The sequence below is a fragment of the Primulina huaijiensis genome, chromosome 4, assembly GCF_012295235.1.
Source record: "Primulina huaijiensis isolate GDHJ02 chromosome 4, ASM1229523v2, whole genome shotgun sequence".
NCBI classification, from domain to species: Eukaryota; Viridiplantae; Streptophyta; class Magnoliopsida; order Lamiales; family Gesneriaceae; genus Primulina; species Primulina huaijiensis.
In genome coordinates this window covers 24555200-24576989 of record NC_133309.1, presented here as the reverse complement: position 1 = coordinate 24576989, position 21790 = coordinate 24555200, and the positions used below count along the sequence as shown (strand labels likewise).

The window sequence follows — 21790 nt, the reverse complement described above, 5'->3', positions numbered from 1 at the left end:
AATTTAAATTCAAACAAGTTATTTTTAATATCTTTGTGGTGAATTCCAACAAATATCAATATAGGGTTATTTCAAGTATATATCTTTTATTTATATAAACTTGCATAACAAAAACACAACCAAAATAGAAACCAAGAAAATAATTATAGCGACTATTGTCTTGATTACTATATTTGCAACACCAGTTGTTCAAATATCTCCATAGTAGAGGCTGGCAATCCAAGAAGAACATTGATACTCTTCCTTTCTTCACCATGAGGAAGAAACAGAATCACTTCCTTTTCCGGCAATCCGACTGGTCCCGATGCAACCGGCTCCCCCCAGCCGAAATCTGTCGTATGAAACGATAGCCTGGACCAGGTAGTAATAAGCAAAGTTGCAGTCAAGGATGGCCTAGCTCGAGTCACTTCAAAATAATCTATAGCTGATCTCATATACTTATCTGTCACCATTTTAACAGCTTCTTGGACCAGTTTAACGGTATAGGAAAGCGGGTTTTCGAGAATTTCTCTAGCAGTGCATAGTGCGTTTGTTAAAACTATTGCATTCCCAAAGTATTTTTCCGGGACAGGTGGCTCAAATCTTGATCGTCCGTCGACTGCGAATAGGAGTTTGGTTTGTTGGTCTGGAACCAAGTTCAGTGCCTTGATTCTGGCTCGCCAAACGAATGCCGAGAGGGCTTCAAATGTGCTGCATTTTTGTAGGGCTAGGTGACCTTCTAAGGCTTTGTTTTTTATGTTCTGGAGTTTTTGGGGGTCGAAGCAGAAGGATCTGTATTGAATTTCTTGATTGTTGTAAAGTTCAGAAGTGTTGGATATGTCTTCAATCTCTGCAAACTCATGGTGGGGGAATTCGAAATGGGGAGGGTCTCTTGATTTGAGGATGCTTCTGTCGATTGATGGAGGGCATTTGAGTGGGATTCCTCTCGCTGTCTCACTCCATGAATTCACAAACTCCATTGCTGCAATCCCATCGAACATGCAATGGTTCACGCACAGTCCAAGAACAAAGCCTCCACATTTGAACTTCGTTACCTGCAAGAAATTTTCAACTTAATACTAAATAAGTGAACATACAGGCTCCACTTTTGTTTTTGTGAAAATATCAGCGAATTTGACAGCTAATGCAATAGCTAGGGAAGTTGTCTCTATGTCTGGTTGCGTCGGCTGAATCACTCACTTGTCTACTTTTGTTTCTAACATTACCGGTTATATTAATAATTAGATCATAAAATAACTTAATGAATTGTCACATGTATTAAATTGTAATTACTTTGTCTATTCACAACCAATCCAAACAAAATCCTTCGACATGAAGTAGAAGGCATGCAAAGGAGCCGCGTAGTTGCCTCGTGTAAATTCATCCATGGCTAAGAAACTGCCGAGAGAGTAAGCCAATCAGAGCTGTTGGACCATATGATGCGTCATATAAACGTGAACATTTACGAATTGACAGGATGGCGACTCCGGCTGGAAAAGTCTGTGAGCCACCGGTTGAAATATCAGGTCCTTCGTTGCACAGAAGGCCATACACATGTCCAATGAAGAGTGGATGTAGATCGTGTTGATATATTATTTTTTCGCAGACATAGCGAAAGTTTAATTTTTTTTATTTAGACGTTAAAAACGACCATGCCATTCACATGGTGTTTAGATTTGACTCACATTTGCGTATATTATGTCGGCTCCAACTATTTCGGTTTTTAAGCGGTAAAAGCATTTTTTTGTAAATATCTATATGTGAACGGATATCCTCATTTCTTCGATCATCTAATCAGGTCCACGACCAGAGACTGGATTCTTCGTATAGATCGCATTAGAGATCAAAACGAAATTTTTGTCGAGATTGGATCGTCGAAATTTTAGAAATCCGACGACGGTGCGGTGGAAGGATGGTGGCCGAAATTTTGTGAGAACAAGACAACAAGGGAGAAAAATTTTGGGTTCAAATTTTGATGTAAAAGTTTTGTATATTATTCAACTATTGAATACACATATATATTAAAAGTCTTTTCTAATCTAATCAAACTCTTAGTTTTTCAAGACACTTTATTTACATTATTTAAAATTCTCATGTAGTATTCTCTTTCTTGAAAATATCATACAAAATCGACTTTTGATGTGTGTATATACACACACACATAGTAGTCACCACTACTGATATTATTATTTAATTAGTATATTCTAAATTTACTAAATACATAATTGTGAACTCATTATAATCCCGATCGACGAACAATCAACGTCGACATATCGATGGTATAAATCTCATTCATTTAATGAGAAGTGAACATTTCAAATATCACAATTCTTATTGATCCATTTTTTGTCGTCGTCAATTTTGTGAACTCTTTCACTAAAACATGTGGTTCCACTGTCCCCACTTAATTAGCAATTAAGCTAACTTGCACAACTTCCATTACATGGATTTAACTCATAAACCTCATAAGCAATGTGTTAGATCTCCATCAAACTACAGTCGCCAAATTCAACTGCTTTAACTTGACTATCTCAACGAGAACACAAAATCCAATTCTTGTGTGACCCTCAACGGTTTAGGGATAAAGTTAGCTGTGGGTTCACAACTTCATGTGATTCATAACAATATTTGTTCTTATTCGGGTTTACCCTAATTAGCATCATTCTTTCCATCAACTCCTTGATCAAGAATAAAATATCGCCCCATGATCTCCTAGGTATCACTGATAGTGTCTGTAAGAACCTTAAATTATGGTTAGCGTACAATATGATCCTTTCAACTCATATACCTCGATCGAATATGCAACTACTGGTATATCGAGAGTTGCAAATGAATTCGATAACGATGTGATATATCTTTGAGTAATAATAGTGACAACATATGTATAACTAGAAAAATACATTTCTCTAAACACATGTCTTGCTCTGGCCAGAGACTCCTTGTAATATTAACTCATCATATTACATCAGATATCTTCACCCTTGGGTGACCGGTTAATCCCTGATTACAATGCATTGACTCCTACATATTTCGAAACTACACTCAACATCGCCACCTGATGACCCTCAATGGAGTCGGTAAACGAATCAAAGTGCATGTTAGTACGTATAGCCCCTACATTGTCCCGAGTCAAAAGACTAATGATGTACAACCATAACCACATACTATTCCACTCAATAAGTGAGAACTCCTCGGAGAGTCCGAGAAAACGTTGTTCAGCGCATCATCAAAGGATCACTCATCTGTACGAATGGACATCTTCAAGTCCTTATAAATGAAAGATGGTGTTTATATCACAATATTAGTCTCAAGTTCGAGCGACTTTTATCCTTATTTTGGATAGTTGAGTCGACTAGGAATCTGTTTATAATATACGGTATGTTTTCTAATGCGTTTCATGATCTTACGTCGCGAGTTAGGTCTCATAGTACTTATTGTATATTTAATAATTTTATCTATGCAGTCTGCATGTATATATGGATAAAATAAATGTCATGATTGGGTAAAACCGTTAAATATTATTAAAATAAATATTATTTTTACATAAGAGACAATAAAGTTCAAACCATGAGTTGGCTTGCTGACACATACTCTAAAGATCGCCTCTTAGATTGTGATCGGATGAATCGGATTTAACCGGATCGAATGAGTGCATTAGAAGGATGTGTACAAAAGGACACAAACTAGATCATTGGATTCTAATAGGACATACAACATTGATCTGAATGGAAGGTCATGTCAAAAATCATTTATGAAAAGATGGGATCTTGACCATTAGATCAAGATTCAGCTGAATCCAAAAGCCGTGCAACTGTGATATACAGTAATGTCAATATATAGAACATCGTATCTTGGAAGAAAATTGCAGCAAAAAGATTATATAAAAGCTTCGGGATGATAAGCACAAGCGACGATATATCTTACTTGAGCCACCACAGGGGAGATCGCCAACATATTGTTCGCACCAGGAATATCATAAACAAAGTTCCCAAGTGTCTCTTGATCAAGCCTCGTGATATCTTCCAACTCTCCCATTTCACAATCTGCCTCAGCTTCAACAAAGACAGCTCCTTCTCCTGTGCAATCCACTATAAGTTTCTTCTCCGAACTAACCGCGAGACGTCCGGCGAGTGGATAGTAATGCACGAGGACTTTCGATAATGCGTCCTTCATAACTTCACCCACATTTTCATTGCCTTTCTTCCCTGGTTTATAGCAGTAAATGGTACGTACAAGGACCGCTATATTCTGATCGAGATTCGACAAGTAGTAGAGACCCTTAACTGTTTCGTCTGCTGGTGGAACAAGGGTTGGCTCCCCACGTCGCACATTTAGTTCTAAAACTTTGCTGCCATCTTTCATATCCATACTTCACCAAGATCTTGAAAAATAAGCGAGGAAAGAAAGAAAGATTTCGTTACAAAAAAATTTGATCCCTTTACGCGTTTCCACGAGCCCATAATTAAAAAAAAGAAGTCGTACCTGTTTTTGCAGCCTGGAATTGCAAACTCGGATTCTTGGAATCGCATTGAAAAGGGACTGGTCTAAAATATAACTTTAGGAAGAAGAACAAGGTGTAGGGAACAGAGTTCGTGTACTACTGACTGAAAGTGACTTGGGATTTTATAAGATGTTCATAAATCATATGCATGACTATTCAGTTGTTTCATGCCATTTCCTATTTCTTATTTTTGGAAATTTGCTTTTTTCAGATTGTGAAAATGGGATATGGTTGCACACTGACACTTGCACTTTGTTCTTGTAGCTGGTTAGATGCCCGAAAACCAAATATGTCCACAAAATCTCTGCTGCGCAGTCTTCAAAGCTTTCACTGCGGTTCCATTTGGATTGGACCATTTAGTTCAGTATCATCCTAAGGATGGTACTACCAAGAATTATCCAATCATGGTAAAGGGTGCACATGCATAGTGATTAATATATTTAGTAGGCAGCCGTCTCAAGGACCAGTGAAACGGAGTTAATTTTATATATATTTATAATAAAAAAAATTAACATAAAAAATAATATTTTTTAACAATTATTTAAATAAGAGATCTATCACACAAAATTAATTCATCAGACCGTTTGAAATTTTTGTGTGTGTTATAAATTATTTCATAAGAAAAATGAAGTAACTCTCTTTATAATTAATATTAGATTAATTTTTGTGTAATATCTCATAAATATGGTCGAACTAATCCTAAGAAAGGATAAGCTCTCGTCGAGTTGCTCCCTCGAGTAAATCATGTGTCACGCCTCGAGATCGAGGTTAATGGACATCGGCGTTGTTCATCAATCACATAATCGAAAGATAACCAGTCTCGTAGCACAGTATAAACATAAACCAGTTTATTTCATAAATTTCAAAATAACATTATCTTTACAACTGAAAAATAAATAATGCGGAAGCGTTTTACAAGGAATTGAAACAAAAAAATTTCGAAAACATGACTACTACTGATCTCGTGAATCATCAGCCCCAAAATTGTTCTGACTCCTCTTCCCCAACATGTTCTTCGGATTTATCTGGGGAGGAGAGAGTAAGGGGTGAGTGATATGGTCGTCACTCAGCAAGTGGGGGCCGTTTGAGCACAACAAAACAACATGAAAAATTTTCGAAATATATACCGTGTATAACCTGACTCATACCACATGCATACCACCAGCCAAGCACTGATATTCATATACTTTCAATGGTTTTCTGATGTGAGTCATTAATTTTTATTCCTCTAAGGGGCGAGGCCATATAGCGGTGACAGCCCAACCGCGTAAGGGTCATATCATATATTTGGGATTCCCTCCCATATCAAGTTGAATCCTCACAGTGCCAACACATACATCATGCAACAATCGTAACCAGAAAAGGCTAGAAGAAGAATTTGCACTCGATCGAATTTTCAAAAAACGAAAAATGCACATAACCGAAATTAAATATTTAAAACAAGTCCACTTACCTTAGCTCTTGATGAAAAAAACGTGAAAAGAAAAGGGTTTCTTGCACTGGAAATTTCGAATTTCCACTCTGAATCTGGACTGCAGCAGCGCTTCGATATTCAACACACTAAGAGAGCAAAGTCTCGAAAATTTCCTAGGGAGAGCTAGAGAGAATTCGAAAATATTAATGGAATTCTGATGTGTGAATTTCGAATGTCATGGCTCTCCTATTTATAGGGTTGGCTGCTATCATGATCGAGTATTATCTTCGCGTTTAAACTTTTGAATCAACTTTAAATTTAGGATAATTATTATTCTTTATCCATGATACTGGATAAATTCGAAATCTACATATCCGTTCCTTGGATATATTTTCGAAATTATACCTTGTCCCAGCCTGTAAAATTTCAAATTTTGTGTCAAATTTCCTATATTCGGTAGATCTTTGAATATAGATCAGATCGACCTATCACATAGATCCATGCGATCGTCTCCCAAGAACCTTAACATTTATCAAGAAAATGTAGGTTGAGAGAGGGAGATCCCTTCCGCGCAATTCATTGCTATTTTTCTAATTTTGAAAGCATTTCTTTGTATATATACATACATATAATACAAATAAACTAACGTACAAGTAATCTTGAAGTTAAAATTAAAATAACACGTTTTTATTCGATTCAATCCTAATTCAGTTTTACTTCTGTGTACATACAAATGTAGTACGACATATTTGTGTTTATAAATTGTAAAAAGTTTTATGAAAAATATAACTTCGATACATTACAACGTTGATAAAAACACCCGGTTACCTAATTATCTAATAAATGTTTAAAAAGAACAAAATATATATAACATAAGAAAATTGTTAAATAAAAATAAAAGGACAGTACACTATGTTTAGCTGAAATATACACGCCCTACACAATTTCTCAGACAGAACATAATTAAGTTACAACTCGTACGGATGTTGGATCATTAGTACTTGTCATAAAAACATACATTTTCTGCATATAAATTAGCCTCTGGATATAAATATACTAAAATTTATAAAATTAAGAACTATGCAGTACTTTTAAAAAGGACGAGAGAAAAAACCAGAACGCTAATGCAACATGTAACAGAGGGCAACATACTCAAGATTACAGCGTTTAATGGCTTGATGGACAATCTGCAAAAAGTGAAACGATCGATTGAAGACGAAATTAATTCGAATGGAAGATTACCAAAGGATATAGTCATTGAGACTAAAACTATCAGTGGAAAGGTTCTTTGCCTGTTAATTTACTCTTTGTCGTCCTCGCTCTTTTTTCCTATATCGTCTCTAGATTCAGCCGCCTCTGCATCGTCATCATCGGACATGTTATTTATGACTTCCGTGAGTATTTCTTTAATCTCTGATTTCCTATTCATCAGGTCTATCCCAAAGTGATTTCCTGATGTCACTCACATTCCAAATGGTCAACATCAAATCAACCGAAGATTAAGATGGCCTCAAAATGTAGTAGAAAAGAATGATGAGGATAAAGGATGTCATACCGAGTTGTTTGAGAATGTCAGATAATGTTGCCTGCATTTAAGGATATAGGAAACATGTAAATGAGATATAAAAGATCCACCATAACCAACACTACGAAAATGGAGAAGTACAACTTACGGTGTTAAAATCTACTTCCTTCAGTATATTTGTTACCACCGCATGCATTTCTTCTTTAGTGGGTTCTTTCTTGGCATTTTTGCTACTTCCCTTTTTACCTATCACAAGAAAGGTTAAAAAAAAATTAAAATGAGACCTTGAAATAAATTCTTTGGAAAACTGAATCAGGCAATTCTGAAAACTCAAAATCAACCATTACAGAGAAACATTTAACTATTTTAATCCAAAGTACCTTACAGGATGTTCAAGCTAAATTGAATAATTATTGCACCATTATTTGCAACATCGACATGAGTCGTTATTGGTTGTCTTTTAATAACTATGGATAGGAACAGACATTGTAGAAACATAAAGCAGAACATCATGGGCAAGGAATAGTTTCCAACAACTTGAGTCTGTAACGAAATTTAAAGGTTACCTTGATCCTTTTCCACCACTTTGGTAGAAGACTTGCTACCCTTTTTCTTGCTTGAAGATGTATCCTTTGGAGGTGTACTTGTTTCCTCACTCTGCTTATCAACTTTTCGTTTCTTAGTCGTGGGTGTCCTTACTTCACTCTTGGATTCAGCTTCGGAAACATGTTTCTTTGAACTGGAAGACTTTTTGGTAGAATTGCCAGGGGTGTCTAGCGCTTTGGCAGAGCTTTGTTTACTCGCTGCTTTGGACTTCTTTTCAATCCTACTTCCAGATTCCTTTTCGGCGCTTGTTCTCGAAGAACTCTTCTCAGGAACCATCTGCTTTTTGGGTTCATCTTGATCATCTTCTTCCACTGAATTAGTTGTCTCCTTGTCACTTTCTGCTCCAGAAACAGCGTCGTCGTCGTCCTGGTCATCTTCACTTTCTGAATGCTCACTTCTATCATCTTGTTCCTCGCTTGAATGCTTTCTCATTTCCCCAGATTCAGAGTCCAATTTTGGTTTCTAAATGCAGATAAGAGCAGCTTCCATTAGAAAGTGAAAGCAAATACAGGACCTAACTGATATGGAAGACATAAAACTCTACCACATGCAAGCTCACAAACTCATTTCACAATATACTGTATTGGTATATAAACTTTTCCCACATTGGTTGCCATGATTTGAAAGTTCAAATGCAAAATAGGTCCATGTAACTGGCAATTTAACTTGCCAATCCAGCAGCTTTGCTAGCCAGATAAAGGGACCATAGCAGAAAACTGAAAAAAAAATTGCATTTGCCATTCTGAAATTTGATATAAGCCATTCATTATCAGTATCATCAACCCCATCCTACTTCCCCTTCCCGAACGACATAATAAAATTAACGCAAAATCAATACATCAAAATAAAAAAAATACGACAAAACAACAGGGAAAATGAAAATTAGTGGTTTATAAGAGTTGATTTAGCAAACAAATTTTTTTTTTCAGTCAACGGTCCCATGCCACCAAAGCATTAAATGCTATATCAGACTCTTGAAACTGATAGTGACCTCACATCATAATCCATAGTGATTATTAGGGCTGTGAGTTATGATTGTTGAACTAATGGAAAAAACAAAAAGAAAAAAGAAACCACCAATGCAGCGAGGAGATAGTTAACACAGGTATCCATGGAGTGATAAAAACCATATCTGAGTCGTAGAAACCGACAACCTTAAAATGTACATACTATTACATTTTTGGAATGTAATCAGAAGCATTGAAAACAAATACCCAGGATAGACAACGCTATTGCATAATAAGATTGAATTGAAGTAAAGTGCATTGCAAGTGCTTTAATGTAAGTCCATAATATATTGATATGATCTTATTAAATCTTTCCTCCGCATTCAAAAATATAATTTAGAATATTTTTCCTGCAAACTATAATTAATTAAGGCCTAACCTTTCTCGATTTTCCAGCAGCCATGTCAGCAGAACTTTTGCTTGCTGAGATCTTGCTCTTTCGCTTCTTACTCTTCAGAGATTTGTACAAAAGAAAGAAGAAATATCATATAGCTGCTCAATTGAACGCATTAGCAAACACAAAACAAGATAGACTTGCTGTTACGAATCTGTAACACTTACCTTATCCTTTTCAGCGAGTAAGATATCAGTCGTAGCATGAGGAGATTCTAAGAATTCTAGTAACTTCACCGAGAGTTCTTCCTGGAAAACACAACTGCATATGATCAAAGAAGTAAACATTTATGATTCCGAAACAAAACCAAATAACGAGATTACCTTCTTTACAGTAGCTTTGGAGACAGGAATATTAAGGACATCACAAAAATCCAACAATTTTTCTTTGACACATTTGTCAAGCCTATCTTTAACTTTAGCTCTCTGCTTTTCCTGTCAAACACACACCCATTATAAACTGAGCTAAAATGTGAAAATACACATTCATAGCTTCAACTTCAAGATCCAAAAAACTTAAAACAATGGATTTTTACTAGTTTGACTACAAAGCATGGCCTGTCGTTTTAAAACGTAGCTAGGTCTTTCTGGAAAACTGCCACATAGGCCTAACCATACACCTCTCTGTTCCCTTCCTCTAGGACTTAGTACCCACACTTTAATAACGAGGATGTAACACCAAATAACCTAAAAAGAAAGAACATACCTCATTTTCAATCCATACAAAACCAGAAAAGAGGCCTATATTTTTCTTCAAAGTTTGCACCTGTAACAAAGCATTCAGTGATCAAACTCCACATTAATGGAAGAAGTTGACTAAGAAAAACCTGAACATAAGAAAGATGAAACAAAATAACAGGATGGCAGAACATAAATATTTGACTTAGAAAAAGGAAACCTTTGCTTTTTTTCCAAAAAGAATGGTGTGAAGAAGCTGTAGGTTCTCATCAGCTTTTCTCTTAGACAACTTGAAAGCCACTGAAACGATTCATAACATAGATAAAAAGATAAAGGTCCAATAACATCACTTCATCCAATATTAGCAACGAGATAAAAACGGAAACCAGCAAGGTAAAATGCATTGAGATGGCAACCTGTGTGTAGTGTTGTTTCATTAGTTCGTTTAAAACAATGTTTTCCATCTGCTTGAATGTTACGTTTTGGTTGGTTCAGGTAGTTTCTGTTAGTGGAAAGAAGAGGAGACTTATCATATAACTATAGACGACTGTACAGAACTTATGATTCATGCATTTAGTGGAATTAATTTTCTAGTTTTTTGCCCGTATTTGACAAAATATTCACTGAAAAACATTTGTCTAAAACACATCCTGGGACAGCTTTTAGATTAAAGTCGTTTCCACACATTGACAAACAGATCAAATCTTTGTTTTGCAATGACCAATCACCAACAAGCTAGACTTCAGCCAGGTCCTTGTTCAAATCACAAACTAATATCACAACACTTGTAATGGATCAAAAATAGTGAGATGAGACCAAATAAAAAAATACGCCCAAACAGTAAATTGAGTTCTATATTTAAAAATGAGACCAATTTTACAAACTTCCTAAGCATTCCCCCAGTAGACCATCACAAAACCATCCCAAAGCAAAGAGACACATTGATCAAATCATAACAAGCAGCAACCGTGATACCTAAAACAAATAATCTGGGCAGTATGTAGATTTTCACTCTAAAAGCCAAAGTAACTTTGAATTCAGGTGGAAAAATAATATCATACCATTTGGGATGTCCTTAAGCTGTGTACCTTGACCCTGTTGGCATAGAGTTAATATAGTAAGTACTGATAATAATAATTTATAAACCTCCTCTCTCAAACAAATATCAAATATTAAGGTGCTTCTTTAAAGTCTATTTATACAAATTTTCTAGGCATTCTCCCAAATCTTTGGCAAATCTAAGAACAATGAATGTAAATCTAAGGGGTTTTTGATTGAATACTTCCCTAAAAAATTCTTGCACATTGCTTTTTGCATACTAAATTCAATTCAGACAGCTGAGTACTACACTGTTACCGTGGAAGTGATCTTAACAAAAAGCAAGTATTTTCCCTCTTGTTTCTCATCCACCTCAATTTACCCTTAAAAGCATAATATTACACACAGCCTTGTAGTTTTCGAAATCACAATAAAGCACATCTAAAACTGAAAAATGTTCATAGACCTACAATGACGTCCAATAAATTCTTCCTATCTGCATCATATGCAGAGTAACCTAGTCAATATATAATCTTTCTTCAATCTGCTTTCCACATTGTATGTTATCTCTCCACTCACATTATTAAAGTATCTACACAATTCACCCACTTAAAATTGCATTCTTAACAAGTATTTCTCATCTCAAGTTTTCTTTCTCCTATCCAAATGCCAAAATTTCCAAGAAATGATAATAACAACAACAATGTATTCACATGAAAACTGCAAGTTCTCATGAACGACTATGATTTCAAGGCTGAAAGGTACCTTCTCAATGGCCACAAGCTTGGTGGCAGAGCCCCTTGCAGTTGCGTTCACCACAAATCTATCCACTGTTTTCCTTTCCCTTGTTGGCCTCTCAATTCCTGGCGTCCTCGGTGATGATAATTCCGCTTTCTCATTTTTGCTCTTACCTGTTCTCGAGCCCTTCTTTGAACTTGCCTTCAGTTCTTCTTTCCCTTTTCCTTTATCTTCTCCTTCGTCGCCACTCCCTTCTTCTTCAACCCCTTTTCCCCGCTCTTCCTCGTTCACTTCCTCTTCTTCCGCAACATATCCTTTACCTTCCCCCTTTTCCTCTCCCATTTCCACCCCCTTTTCATTCACCTCTTCTTTATCTCCATTCTCCTCCTTTTCTCCCAACTTTTCAGCACCTACTTCACCAGCGTCTTCCTTAACAACGGCCTTTTCTTCAACTTCAGCCGCATCCTTCTCCTCTTCATGATTCCTGCTCTCTTCCATGGTTTCCTTCTCCGAATCCATAACTCAGTAAAGATTCAACCACCGCCTAAAACCCTAATCACCTGATAAGATTTTAGGAGAGTTTCGAGTTGGATTCTTCAGTTGAAGGAGTTGTATTCAAGGATTTAGGGTAAATTATTTGGACCATAAGGCGGGCATGAATGGAGATACATATGTTTTTGAACATTTTGGTCGAAAAAATACGAGTTATTTTATTTTTTATCTTCGGTCAAATTTTTTTTTAAAAAATGATGTTAATTTTTTTTTAAGAAAATAATCTGTTCAAGTGTATATCGAGGAGATAATTTTCTTAAAAAAAAACTGACCGAGATTATTTAATCAATTTTTCCTGAAAAATATCCAAATACATATATGTGACGATAAATTGAATATGCAGTACGAAAAGATTTAATTAAATTTATAATATACATTTTATTTTATGAAAATATATGATAGACATTTATGTTTTTAGAATAAACTTCACCAACGCACATAAAGGTGTTAATTTCAAACGATTTTCAATTCATCCTAAATATGAACTCAAAACTGAACCGAATTCAATTGTTCGCTTTGACGAAAAACCAAATCATCTTTCTCTTTGGATGGAAGTCTGAAAGAGTATAAATTCTCTCGTTTGCGTCCCATAAAAAGATTATTTTTTTAATTAATTTTTTTATCAATTTCAATTATTTAACCAACATATATTTTGTATTTGGAGTCGAGGTTAATTGCAATTAAATTAAGATAATCAATAAACATGTATTTATATTACTATATAATGAATTATATAATTCATAAATGAATTAGTAAATGGTGAGGTTACCATTATCTTTTTCTTTTTTTGACAAATAAGTTAGCAGTCATTGATGTTTTTTTAAAAAAAATTGCAAACCTCTTTGCCTGGAATACGTGAGTCCGATCTTTTCTATTTTACTGAATTTTTACTTTAAAATTTATATTTATTTTTAATACAATAACAATAAAAAATTAAATATAAACAAGATTGACTCGTTTCACGAGTAAAAATTTCATAAAAACTTACTTTTAAATTTTTGTAAATGCCCAAACCGGTTAGATTTACTTTTAAATTGTATGATTGCTCAAACATGACAGAGTCTATATAAACGTGACAAGTCTATATATTTTTAGAGTAGGTCTTTTGTGAGACGGTCTCACGAATTTTTATCTGATTAGTCAATCCTACCGATATTCATAATAAAAAGTAATACTCTTAGCATAAAAAGTAATATTTTTTTATGGATGACTCAAATAAGATATTCGTCTCATAAAATACGACACGTAAGATCGTCTCACACAAGTTTTTACCATATTTTTAATACTATAAAACATTTTTAAATCAATCTCTTCTTTAAAAAAAAAGGAAAAGAAAATTTAGAATCTCAAATCTTCCCAACTCAAATAAACCCCCAACAAAACAAAAGTAGCAGGGATTCATTGGGTTCGATCTCAATGGCCACCATGGAAAGAAGCCCTCAGGAGCTGGAGCTCTACACCATTCCAAGCTATTCCAGTCAGCCCCTAATCATTGTTAATACTTTGATATTTGTGCTTGAATCTTTTTGCCCTAACCCTGATTTATTTTCTTATTTTTTTGTGATTTTTTTTTGAGTGATTTGAAGGCTGGTTTTCTTGGATAAACATTCACGAAGTGGAGAGATTTTCTCTGAGGGAATTTTTCGACGCGACCTCAATCACCAGATCACCCAGGATCTACAAAGAGTACAGGGATTTCATCATCTCAAAATTCAGAGAGGACCCTTCAAGAAAACTGACTTTCACCGAGGTGAGGAAGTCACTGGTCGGTGACGTTAGCGTCCTGCACAAAGTTTTCACCTTTTTGGAGAAATGGGGTCTCATTAATTTCAACGTTGATGACGATAAAGAGAGAGATAATTTCGTTGGGAGTGGTAAGACGGCTCCGTTTGGGAGCGAGGAGGAGGAGGAGAGTTGGAAGGGTAGGGTGAAGGTGGAGGAGGGAGCCCCGTATGGGGTGAGAGTTGTGGCGGCTCCTAATTCTATAAAACCGGTGGTGCCGCTGCCGCCCCTGCCCCCGTTTGTGGTGGTGGATGGTGGTGGTTTTGTTGGGGATGTGGGGGATAATGGGTTTAAGTGGCCACCATTGGGGTCTTATTCGGATGTTTACGGAGAATTGATGCAGCAGGAGAAGAAGAAAAGCTTGGTTTGTGGGAGCTGTGAAGAGACTTGTGATTCTTCCCGCTATGAGTACACAAAGGTAGTAGAAATAGTTCCCTGTTGATGCTTATGTGTTATATTGTTTATGTTTTTTTTCCACTAATTATACTGGTTTTTAATTTTCATATTATAAGTTGTCGAAATTGAAGTGTAAATATTGTGCAACATAAACTCAGCGGGATGCAAAATATCTATCATCTTTTTATTGATAATATGTTTTTATTTCTTCTTTTGTTTTATAAGTTATTTTTAACTGGTGTTTGTGTGATTAATGTTTCCATACATCAGGACTTTTGTTTTATAAGTTATTTTTAACTGGTGTTTGTGTGATTAATGTTTCCATACATCAGGACGGAGGCTTAATTCTTTGTGAAAAGTGTTTCAAAAGTGGTAATTATGAGAAGAACATGTCTGCTGACGATTTCAAGCTAAATGACAGTGCAAATCAGGCATCTGTCTGGACTGAAGCAGAAACTTTACTTCTTTTAGAAGCCATGGTTAAGCATGGAGATGATTGGGATCTTGTTGCTAAGAATGTTGGGGCAAAAAGCAAACTGGATTGTATATCAAAGCTTATACAACTGCCCTTCGGCAATCTTATGGTGGGAGCTGCTGATAGAAAGAATAATTTTTTGGATATAGTGAACAACGATAGTCATTATAAACAAGCAGGATTAGCTTCTGAGGAATCACAAGAATCTGTGAAAGCAGAGAATCTGAGCTATGAGCTGAAGGATGATGCTCGTCAAAATGGAGACACTGAAAATGAAGTTCCAGCACCGAAAAGATTGCGCACAGAACTAACTTCTGATTATGGCAGTTCTTTGATGAAACAGGTTGTTGTAGTCTATTTGTTTCTTATATTTCTGCTTCATTCATCTTTTTTAAATCTTCGCTTTGTTTATAGTATCAGCAATTTTTTTTAGCAATTTCCAAACAGACAATACAGGACATGAAATTTTATTGTGGACGTTTGTTGACTGTTAGTTGTTCTATTTCATATTTTTGAAGTATTTTAACTGTTGTAAATAAATTCTGTCTGGATCTTTATTTCACATTTTCTTGTTAGTATTTATTGCGCCAAGAAAAATATTCCTGGTGCAATATAGTGTCAGTGTTCCGACCATGTCATGCAAAATGTTGTTCTTGTGGAAATCTGATTCTTGAAAATGAATTAAAGAATATATTTCCCTTGTTAATATATATTGAAAAACGGAAGATGTTGACAGTGCAAATGGAGTCTTTAGGCTAGAAAAAATTTTCTGGTATGTCATTTAAGCTTATTTTCAGCTATGAATTGGTTGATATTATTTGCAATCCTCGATTTTCACGCACACTCTTATCAGGTAGCTCGTATTTCGACCGTGGTGGGTCCACACATCACGGCTTCTGCCGCTGAGGCTGCAGTCACAGCCCTTTGTTATGAAAACCAGTGTTCAAGAGGAATATTTGATGATTATGATGATTTTGTTGACCCAAAAACGTCTCCCCAAACTACCAACGAAAAGAGGTATCTGCATATGTTAACGAAATATTACCCCCATAAACGTTAGAAGTATGAATTTGCTTAAGTTGATCAAATAATTATCACCACTCTCACAGAGCATCTGAGGTTGATCATTCAGTTGATAGTGGAAGGAACAATCAATCAGGTACAAGTTCATTTTTTCAGCAAAAATTGCATCTACTCTAAACTTGTGTCTTTAAGTTAAAAACCCTCGAAGTCATAAATATGCTATATGTTTAGTTACCACCTTTCCTAATAAACCAAGATGAACTGAATCGTTGCATGTACATGGGTGGTTGTAATTTTTATTTTTGAAGCGAAGTTTGTAATTCAGACATATCAACCGAGGGGGTTCAATTTAATTTGTCCCTTTTCTTTTGTTGGACATTTATTAGGGGTATAGTATTGCCTTCGGTTCACTGAGTATCTAAATATTTGATTTTCGTATATCCACAGAAATTCTGGAGGAAGCATCTGTTACAAAGAGCATAATACCGTTGAATTTGAGAACCAGGGCAGCAGCTGCAACAGCACTTGGTGCTGCTGCTGCAAACGCCAAGTTGTTGGCTGATCAAGAGGAGAGAGAAATCGAACTTTTGATGGCCACTGTACTGGATGCCCAGGTTGTTACTTTTCCTGTTAATGGAAATTGAGAAAGATGACCTTTTTAGGATTAATTGATTTGGTGAGATTTCTTGGTTTCACAAGATATGGGCCTAATTTCTCCATAATCTCTTGATGCTATTGCATAAATCAAATTTGATTTGGTTTGATAGTCAGTGTTCTTGGGAATTCAAGTTCATCCAATTTATCAGGGCTTGATGATTCTATTCATACATTCTTTATTTCTTGCTTTTTGGGATACCAGAAGCATTTGTTTACATTCTTTTTATGTGAATTCAGCTCAGGAAGGTGCATCGCAAGACGAAATATCTTGATGATCTGGAGTCGATTATGGAAAAAGAAGGTCCCCTAATCCAGGAACTCGAAGAATCTCTCGTCGCAGAACGGCTAAACGTGTTGCAAAAGATATGTAGTGCTGGCATAAACAAAACTAAGGAACCTTCCTCTGTGAAGTATCCACCTGATACTGTTCGATGAAATTAGAATAAGAATCAGCTTTCTTTGCAATATTCACAATTGTTACGGATTATTTTATTATTTATCTCAGAAAATATTTGGTCATATATCAGTAGTATGTGTAGACTGCACGATGCTCACATATAAAAATATCAAAGATACACAAAAGAAATCAACCAAACCTTCCAAACCTAAGGGTGATTTCCCCACTAGACAAGGAAAAGAAGACAGATGAAGAAAGAAACACCGACGCACAATGCATCATCGTCTACATCAAAATGATGCTCTGTCCTCGATATCGTCTAGGAATATGTTACAAATCTCCCATCAGCTGATAAAAATACGTCGAAAACGAATACTTTAACATATTATATGGTCGAAAACGAATACTTTAACATATTATATGAGCTAATACGCAGCATCATTGAAGACTCGAACCTTCATCATCCTAAGCAAATACAGTATTTCCCTTTCGAATGTTCGATCCAAGTGCACATGTTGCATCAACGTGGGAAATACAGTATTTTCCTTTCGATCCAAGTGTACATGTTTCATCAACGTACTTGCCCGCCAACAATTTTCTACATGCAGCAATGCATTGAGGCAGTGTGCATGGATTCAGATCAATTCCACTTGCACCGCACCCTCCACACTTCTTGGAGACAGTCAACACTGCACAAAATATAATACATATTAGCACCAAATCCCACTTCATGGGTGCCTTAGCTTTCTTTCCTACTAATTTCTTGTTGCGGGAGAAGATTCAGTGTAATTACATGAAGAAATGTATCTCTTAAGCTTTGTATGTACACACACATATATATAAAGATGGGGGATAAAGGGTCACAAACTTAAATTTTTTTTTTTATGAAATTCCAAAACTTCATAAAAGAAAAGTTACGTAATAATTTTTTAAACATTTGCAAACACTACCTTAATATTTTAGGATCAAAATTTTAGCTTTAAATTCCTCCAAAGTTGTTTCCTCCAATGCCATTTAAAGTCCTGTCAAATAGAGATGGCATGACGGGGGTTAAATATTTAAGTATGAAGATTTTTTTTAACCAAAAATTAAAATACAAATTAAATTTGATTTATAAGAATTATGTATTTAAATATTGAATTGATTTGTGATTTAAAATTTCAAACTTCCAACTAAAAAAAAAAAAAAAAGAACTTGTGGTTTAAATCAAAATCAAGCTATGTGCCTCTAAGATGGATGATATTCCTTCGTAATTGAATTTGTGTTGCTTTCACTTCACATCTTTATATATGAACTTTATATGTGTGTGTGTGGTCATTTTGGTTTGTTCATGATCAGATGCCTTAGCTTTGGCATTTCCAAGATTTCATATGGTACTTGCAATAGGCATAAGTTGGTATTACGAGCAATTATAGTTTGAAGATTGCGAAGTTTGGATATTGAGGCAGCATCTGGGCGTAACGCGATGTACCTTAAATTGACGAATGTTGAGATTTCGTCTGCCAACTTCGGCCAAGTTACATAGGGTACATCCGAAATACTGAGGCGCCTACAACATAGAGATGACATTAGTCCCCAATACATATCCCGGAAGAGTAGAAGTGCACTTACCCTTGAGTCTAGTATTCGCCATTCCTGACGAGTCTGCTTGCGATGAATGTTGAGGCGACGATTTGGAATCTCTATGGTTTCTTCTTACGCATTCCATGTAGATGAGACATGATGTAGGAAAGTCACTTCTTCAGCTTTTGCTATACAAATTTCCCTCAATAGATCATGGATTCCAATAGTTTGGATTTTTCTGTCCGGCCCTTTTTTGTTCACTAAGATGAGACTTCTATTAACATGATCCTCCAGGCACCATTCTCCCACGTCTTCCAGGAATTTAGGCTGATCACTTGGTTTAAGAAATCCTCTGCAACACATAACAAGATTAGCTTACAAGCATCGATTTCAGAATCTTCCGAAAAGGCTGAAATATAGAGGAAACATGGCTTTAGTCTAAGAGGCGTCTTAACTCAAAACATAGCATCTTCGAGCAATGTAGTGCCATAGTTGGTTCTGATGAACTTATATTTTCCGAAACATTTTCCCACCATGCTTGTTTTGTGATGTTGTCCGTAGGAGAAGTATTCCAGCAACCACCACAATAGTGAGAGGAAGTCCCTTGCAGTTTCTTGCAATCTTGTTTCCAATTTCTACCAATTGGAGAGGACAAGATTCTTGCCCGAAAACCATTTCCCGAAGTAGTTTCCAACCTTGATTTTCGTCCAAAAACTTCGTTATTTTCAGTATCTCTTTTGCAATCAAATGAAACTAGACTAACTTGCTTAGCACTGGAATACTTTGATCCTTCGTATCACACACCCTTTACCTAATCCTAATTGATAGTTGTTTTGTCGAAATTTCTCTTGATACATACCATGATATGCGTACTGAGTTTCAGAAGTGTTATTGATTTAGGAGTTTCATACTTGTTTGGTGTGAACAATGTGTTGTGCTTATGCTTGATAGCTCAAATGAAGCTTTGTAAACTACCTGTTTGTATGAATTCTCCTAGACAAGGTCACGAGCTGACAAGTTTTCCATATTTTTCTACAGATATATATATTTCATTAAGCAGAAAAGAAAAGTCGAGAGGAGAAAAAAATTATTACTTTCTCGTGATTTCATTTCCCATATTACAAGACAACTGAAATAAGGTTGTGAAATTTAAATGAATTAATCTTTGCTGATGTAATTCGAATTCATGACTCGTATTAATACAAATGAATAGAAGAAAAAACAGTACAAACTTGAACGTAAAACAAATGGAGCAACACAGTTAACTGGGCAGCAACAATAACAACTAAGCACGCCTTTTGCTTAAACGCCAAGAGTTAGGTTCATGGTGCCTGTCGTAAAGTGGTTCGATTCGCTCTTCTCTCTTGCGCTTGCTCATTTTTGTGGGATTCGGCACCTTGTACAATTTCGGTGCAAGTTCCACCAGCCACTCGGGGCTTATTGCAGTAACATCATGGATGTAGACTTTTGTTGTCATCACCTGCTCATGATATATGACCCAGTCGGGCTGCCTTCGAAACAGAGCGCTGCTCGGATGAAGGTGAACCGGCTGGTTCTCGACCAATGTCCGGTAACCTCCCTGTGGATCTTTCCTAGCAGCATGGAAGAAGAAACCTGCGGCTACGGCTTTCCGGATTTTTGTGAAGTTCTTTCCAGCACTGACCACATCCAATTTGTGCTTATCCATGATGGATAGAAGCTGTTTTTTCACGTCCTGTGCTCTCCTCAGTGATCGAGACTGAACAAAATTTTCGAAACACCAAGGACCGGAAAAATTATTTCCTTTCCAGGCCTCATACACCGCAAGTAATGTTAGATGATCTCCTTCAGGCTGGAAGAACTTGGCCCTTTTCAGGTCTGCTTGGGCTTGTTTTTCCATAGGACGGTAGAAGATGTTCCCCGTCTGAATCATCGAAATAATGGTGAGAACTTCATCGCTGCAACCAAGATCAACGCTGGCAAGAAGCATCTTGGAAAGAGGAGGTTCCAGAGGAAACTCAGCCATTTTTCTTCCCAACTTTGTAAGCAGCCCTTCTTCATCCAGAGCACCCAATCTATATAGCTGTTTCATGGCAAAAATGAGGGCCTGAGGTGATGGCGGGTCCATGAAATCAAAGGATAGCAGGTCATTAATTCCCATGGCCTTCATTGTAAGAGTAGTCATCCCAAGGTTAATCCTCTGGATCTCCGGAATCGAAACGGGGGACATCTCACTGTGGAATGCACTCTGTGTGTAGAGCCGATAACACTTTCCTGGTCCAGTCCGTCCCGCTCTTCCTGCTCTTTGCTTCGCAGATGCTTGTGATATCGGAGTTATCACCAGCGAATCAAGCCCCTGTTGAGGGTTGTAGATGTTTTGCTTTGCAAAGCCCGGATCAACGACATAAACTATGCCATCAACAGTCAAAGATGCTTCAGCTATATTAGTGGCAACGACCACCTTTCTCTTCCCTGGAGGAGTAGGTTCAAAGATCCTCGACTGAAGTTCACTAGGTAGGACACCATATACTGGTAAAATAATCAGGTCCGGAACGTCGTTTCCTAAACTTTTCATCCTTTCATAGAGACACTGACAGGCATAATCAATCTCCTCTTGGCCAGTCAAAAACAGAAGTATATCACCTTCAGGCTCAGTCAAGTGAATCTGCATCACTGTTATCAAGGATGCGTATAGGTAATCACTTTCAGGTTGCTTGGCGTATAGTATTTCCACCGGAAAAGTTCTTCCAGGGATGGTGAAGATGTTACAATCGAAGAAATATTCTGAGAACTTCTCGGAATCCAAAGTTGCCGAGGTGACGATCAGGCGAAGGTCGGTTCTCCGTCTCAGAAGTCGTTTCAATAATCCAAAAAGGACATCGGTGTGAACCGTCCTCTCGTGGGCTTCATCGAGCATCACCACCGAGTATTGAGACAAATCTGCATCAATCAGAATCTCCCTCAGAAGCATACCATCAGTCATATATTTAATCAACGTCTCCGGACCCGTGCAATCTTCGAAACGAATAGCGTATCCTACTTCTTCCCCTAAACGACAGCCAAACTCCTCAGCGACTCGCTTGGCTA

At 36.6% G+C, this 21790-nt stretch overlaps 4 protein-coding genes across 4 annotated transcripts; 1 reads left to right on the top strand and 3 right to left on the bottom strand.

Annotated features, from left to right (window-relative positions):
* Positions 1-167: 167 nt before the first annotated feature.
* LOC140974801 (omega-hydroxypalmitate O-feruloyl transferase-like) lies at positions 168-4356 on the bottom strand. The gene is made up of 2 exons (XM_073438288.1): positions 3904-4356; positions 168-1034 (listed from the first exon to the last, which is right to left on the bottom strand). Exons 1-2 carry the CDS (start codon positions 4345-4347, stop codon positions 168-170), a joined length of 1311 nt encoding a protein of 436 aa, XP_073294389.1. The 5' UTR covers positions 4348-4356.
* A 2382-nt stretch (positions 4357-6738) lies between these two features.
* On the bottom strand, positions 6739-12571 carry LOC140975674 (DEK domain-containing chromatin-associated protein 1-like). The gene is made up of 11 exons (XM_073439520.1): positions 11907-12571; positions 11165-11198; positions 10324-10403; positions 10132-10191; positions 9750-9860; positions 9594-9674; positions 9412-9483; positions 7986-8487; positions 7568-7665; positions 7450-7480; positions 6739-7346 (listed from the first exon to the last, which is right to left on the bottom strand). Exons 1-11 carry the CDS (start codon positions 12396-12398, stop codon positions 7195-7197), a joined length of 1713 nt encoding a protein of 570 aa, XP_073295621.1. The 5' UTR covers positions 12399-12571; the 3' UTR covers positions 6739-7194.
* A 1185-nt stretch (positions 12572-13756) lies between these two features.
* Positions 13757-17345, top strand: LOC140975670 (SWI/SNF complex subunit SWI3A). The gene is made up of 7 exons (XM_073439514.1): positions 13757-13908; positions 14018-14631; positions 14942-15427; positions 15938-16101; positions 16194-16243; positions 16555-16721; positions 17002-17345. The coding sequence occupies exons 1-7, from the start codon at positions 13848-13850 to the stop codon at positions 17197-17199; spliced, it is 1740 nt and encodes a 579-aa protein (XP_073295615.1). The 5' UTR covers positions 13757-13847; the 3' UTR covers positions 17200-17345.
* Positions 17346-19870: 2525 nt separating this feature from the next.
* On the bottom strand, positions 19871-21784 carry LOC140975671 (probable pre-mRNA-splicing factor ATP-dependent RNA helicase DEAH5). The gene has a single exon (XM_073439515.1). It carries the CDS (start codon positions 21684-21686, stop codon positions 20010-20012), a length of 1677 nt encoding a protein of 558 aa, XP_073295616.1. The 5' UTR covers positions 21687-21784; the 3' UTR covers positions 19871-20009.
* Between the last annotated feature and the right edge of the window lie 6 nt (positions 21785-21790).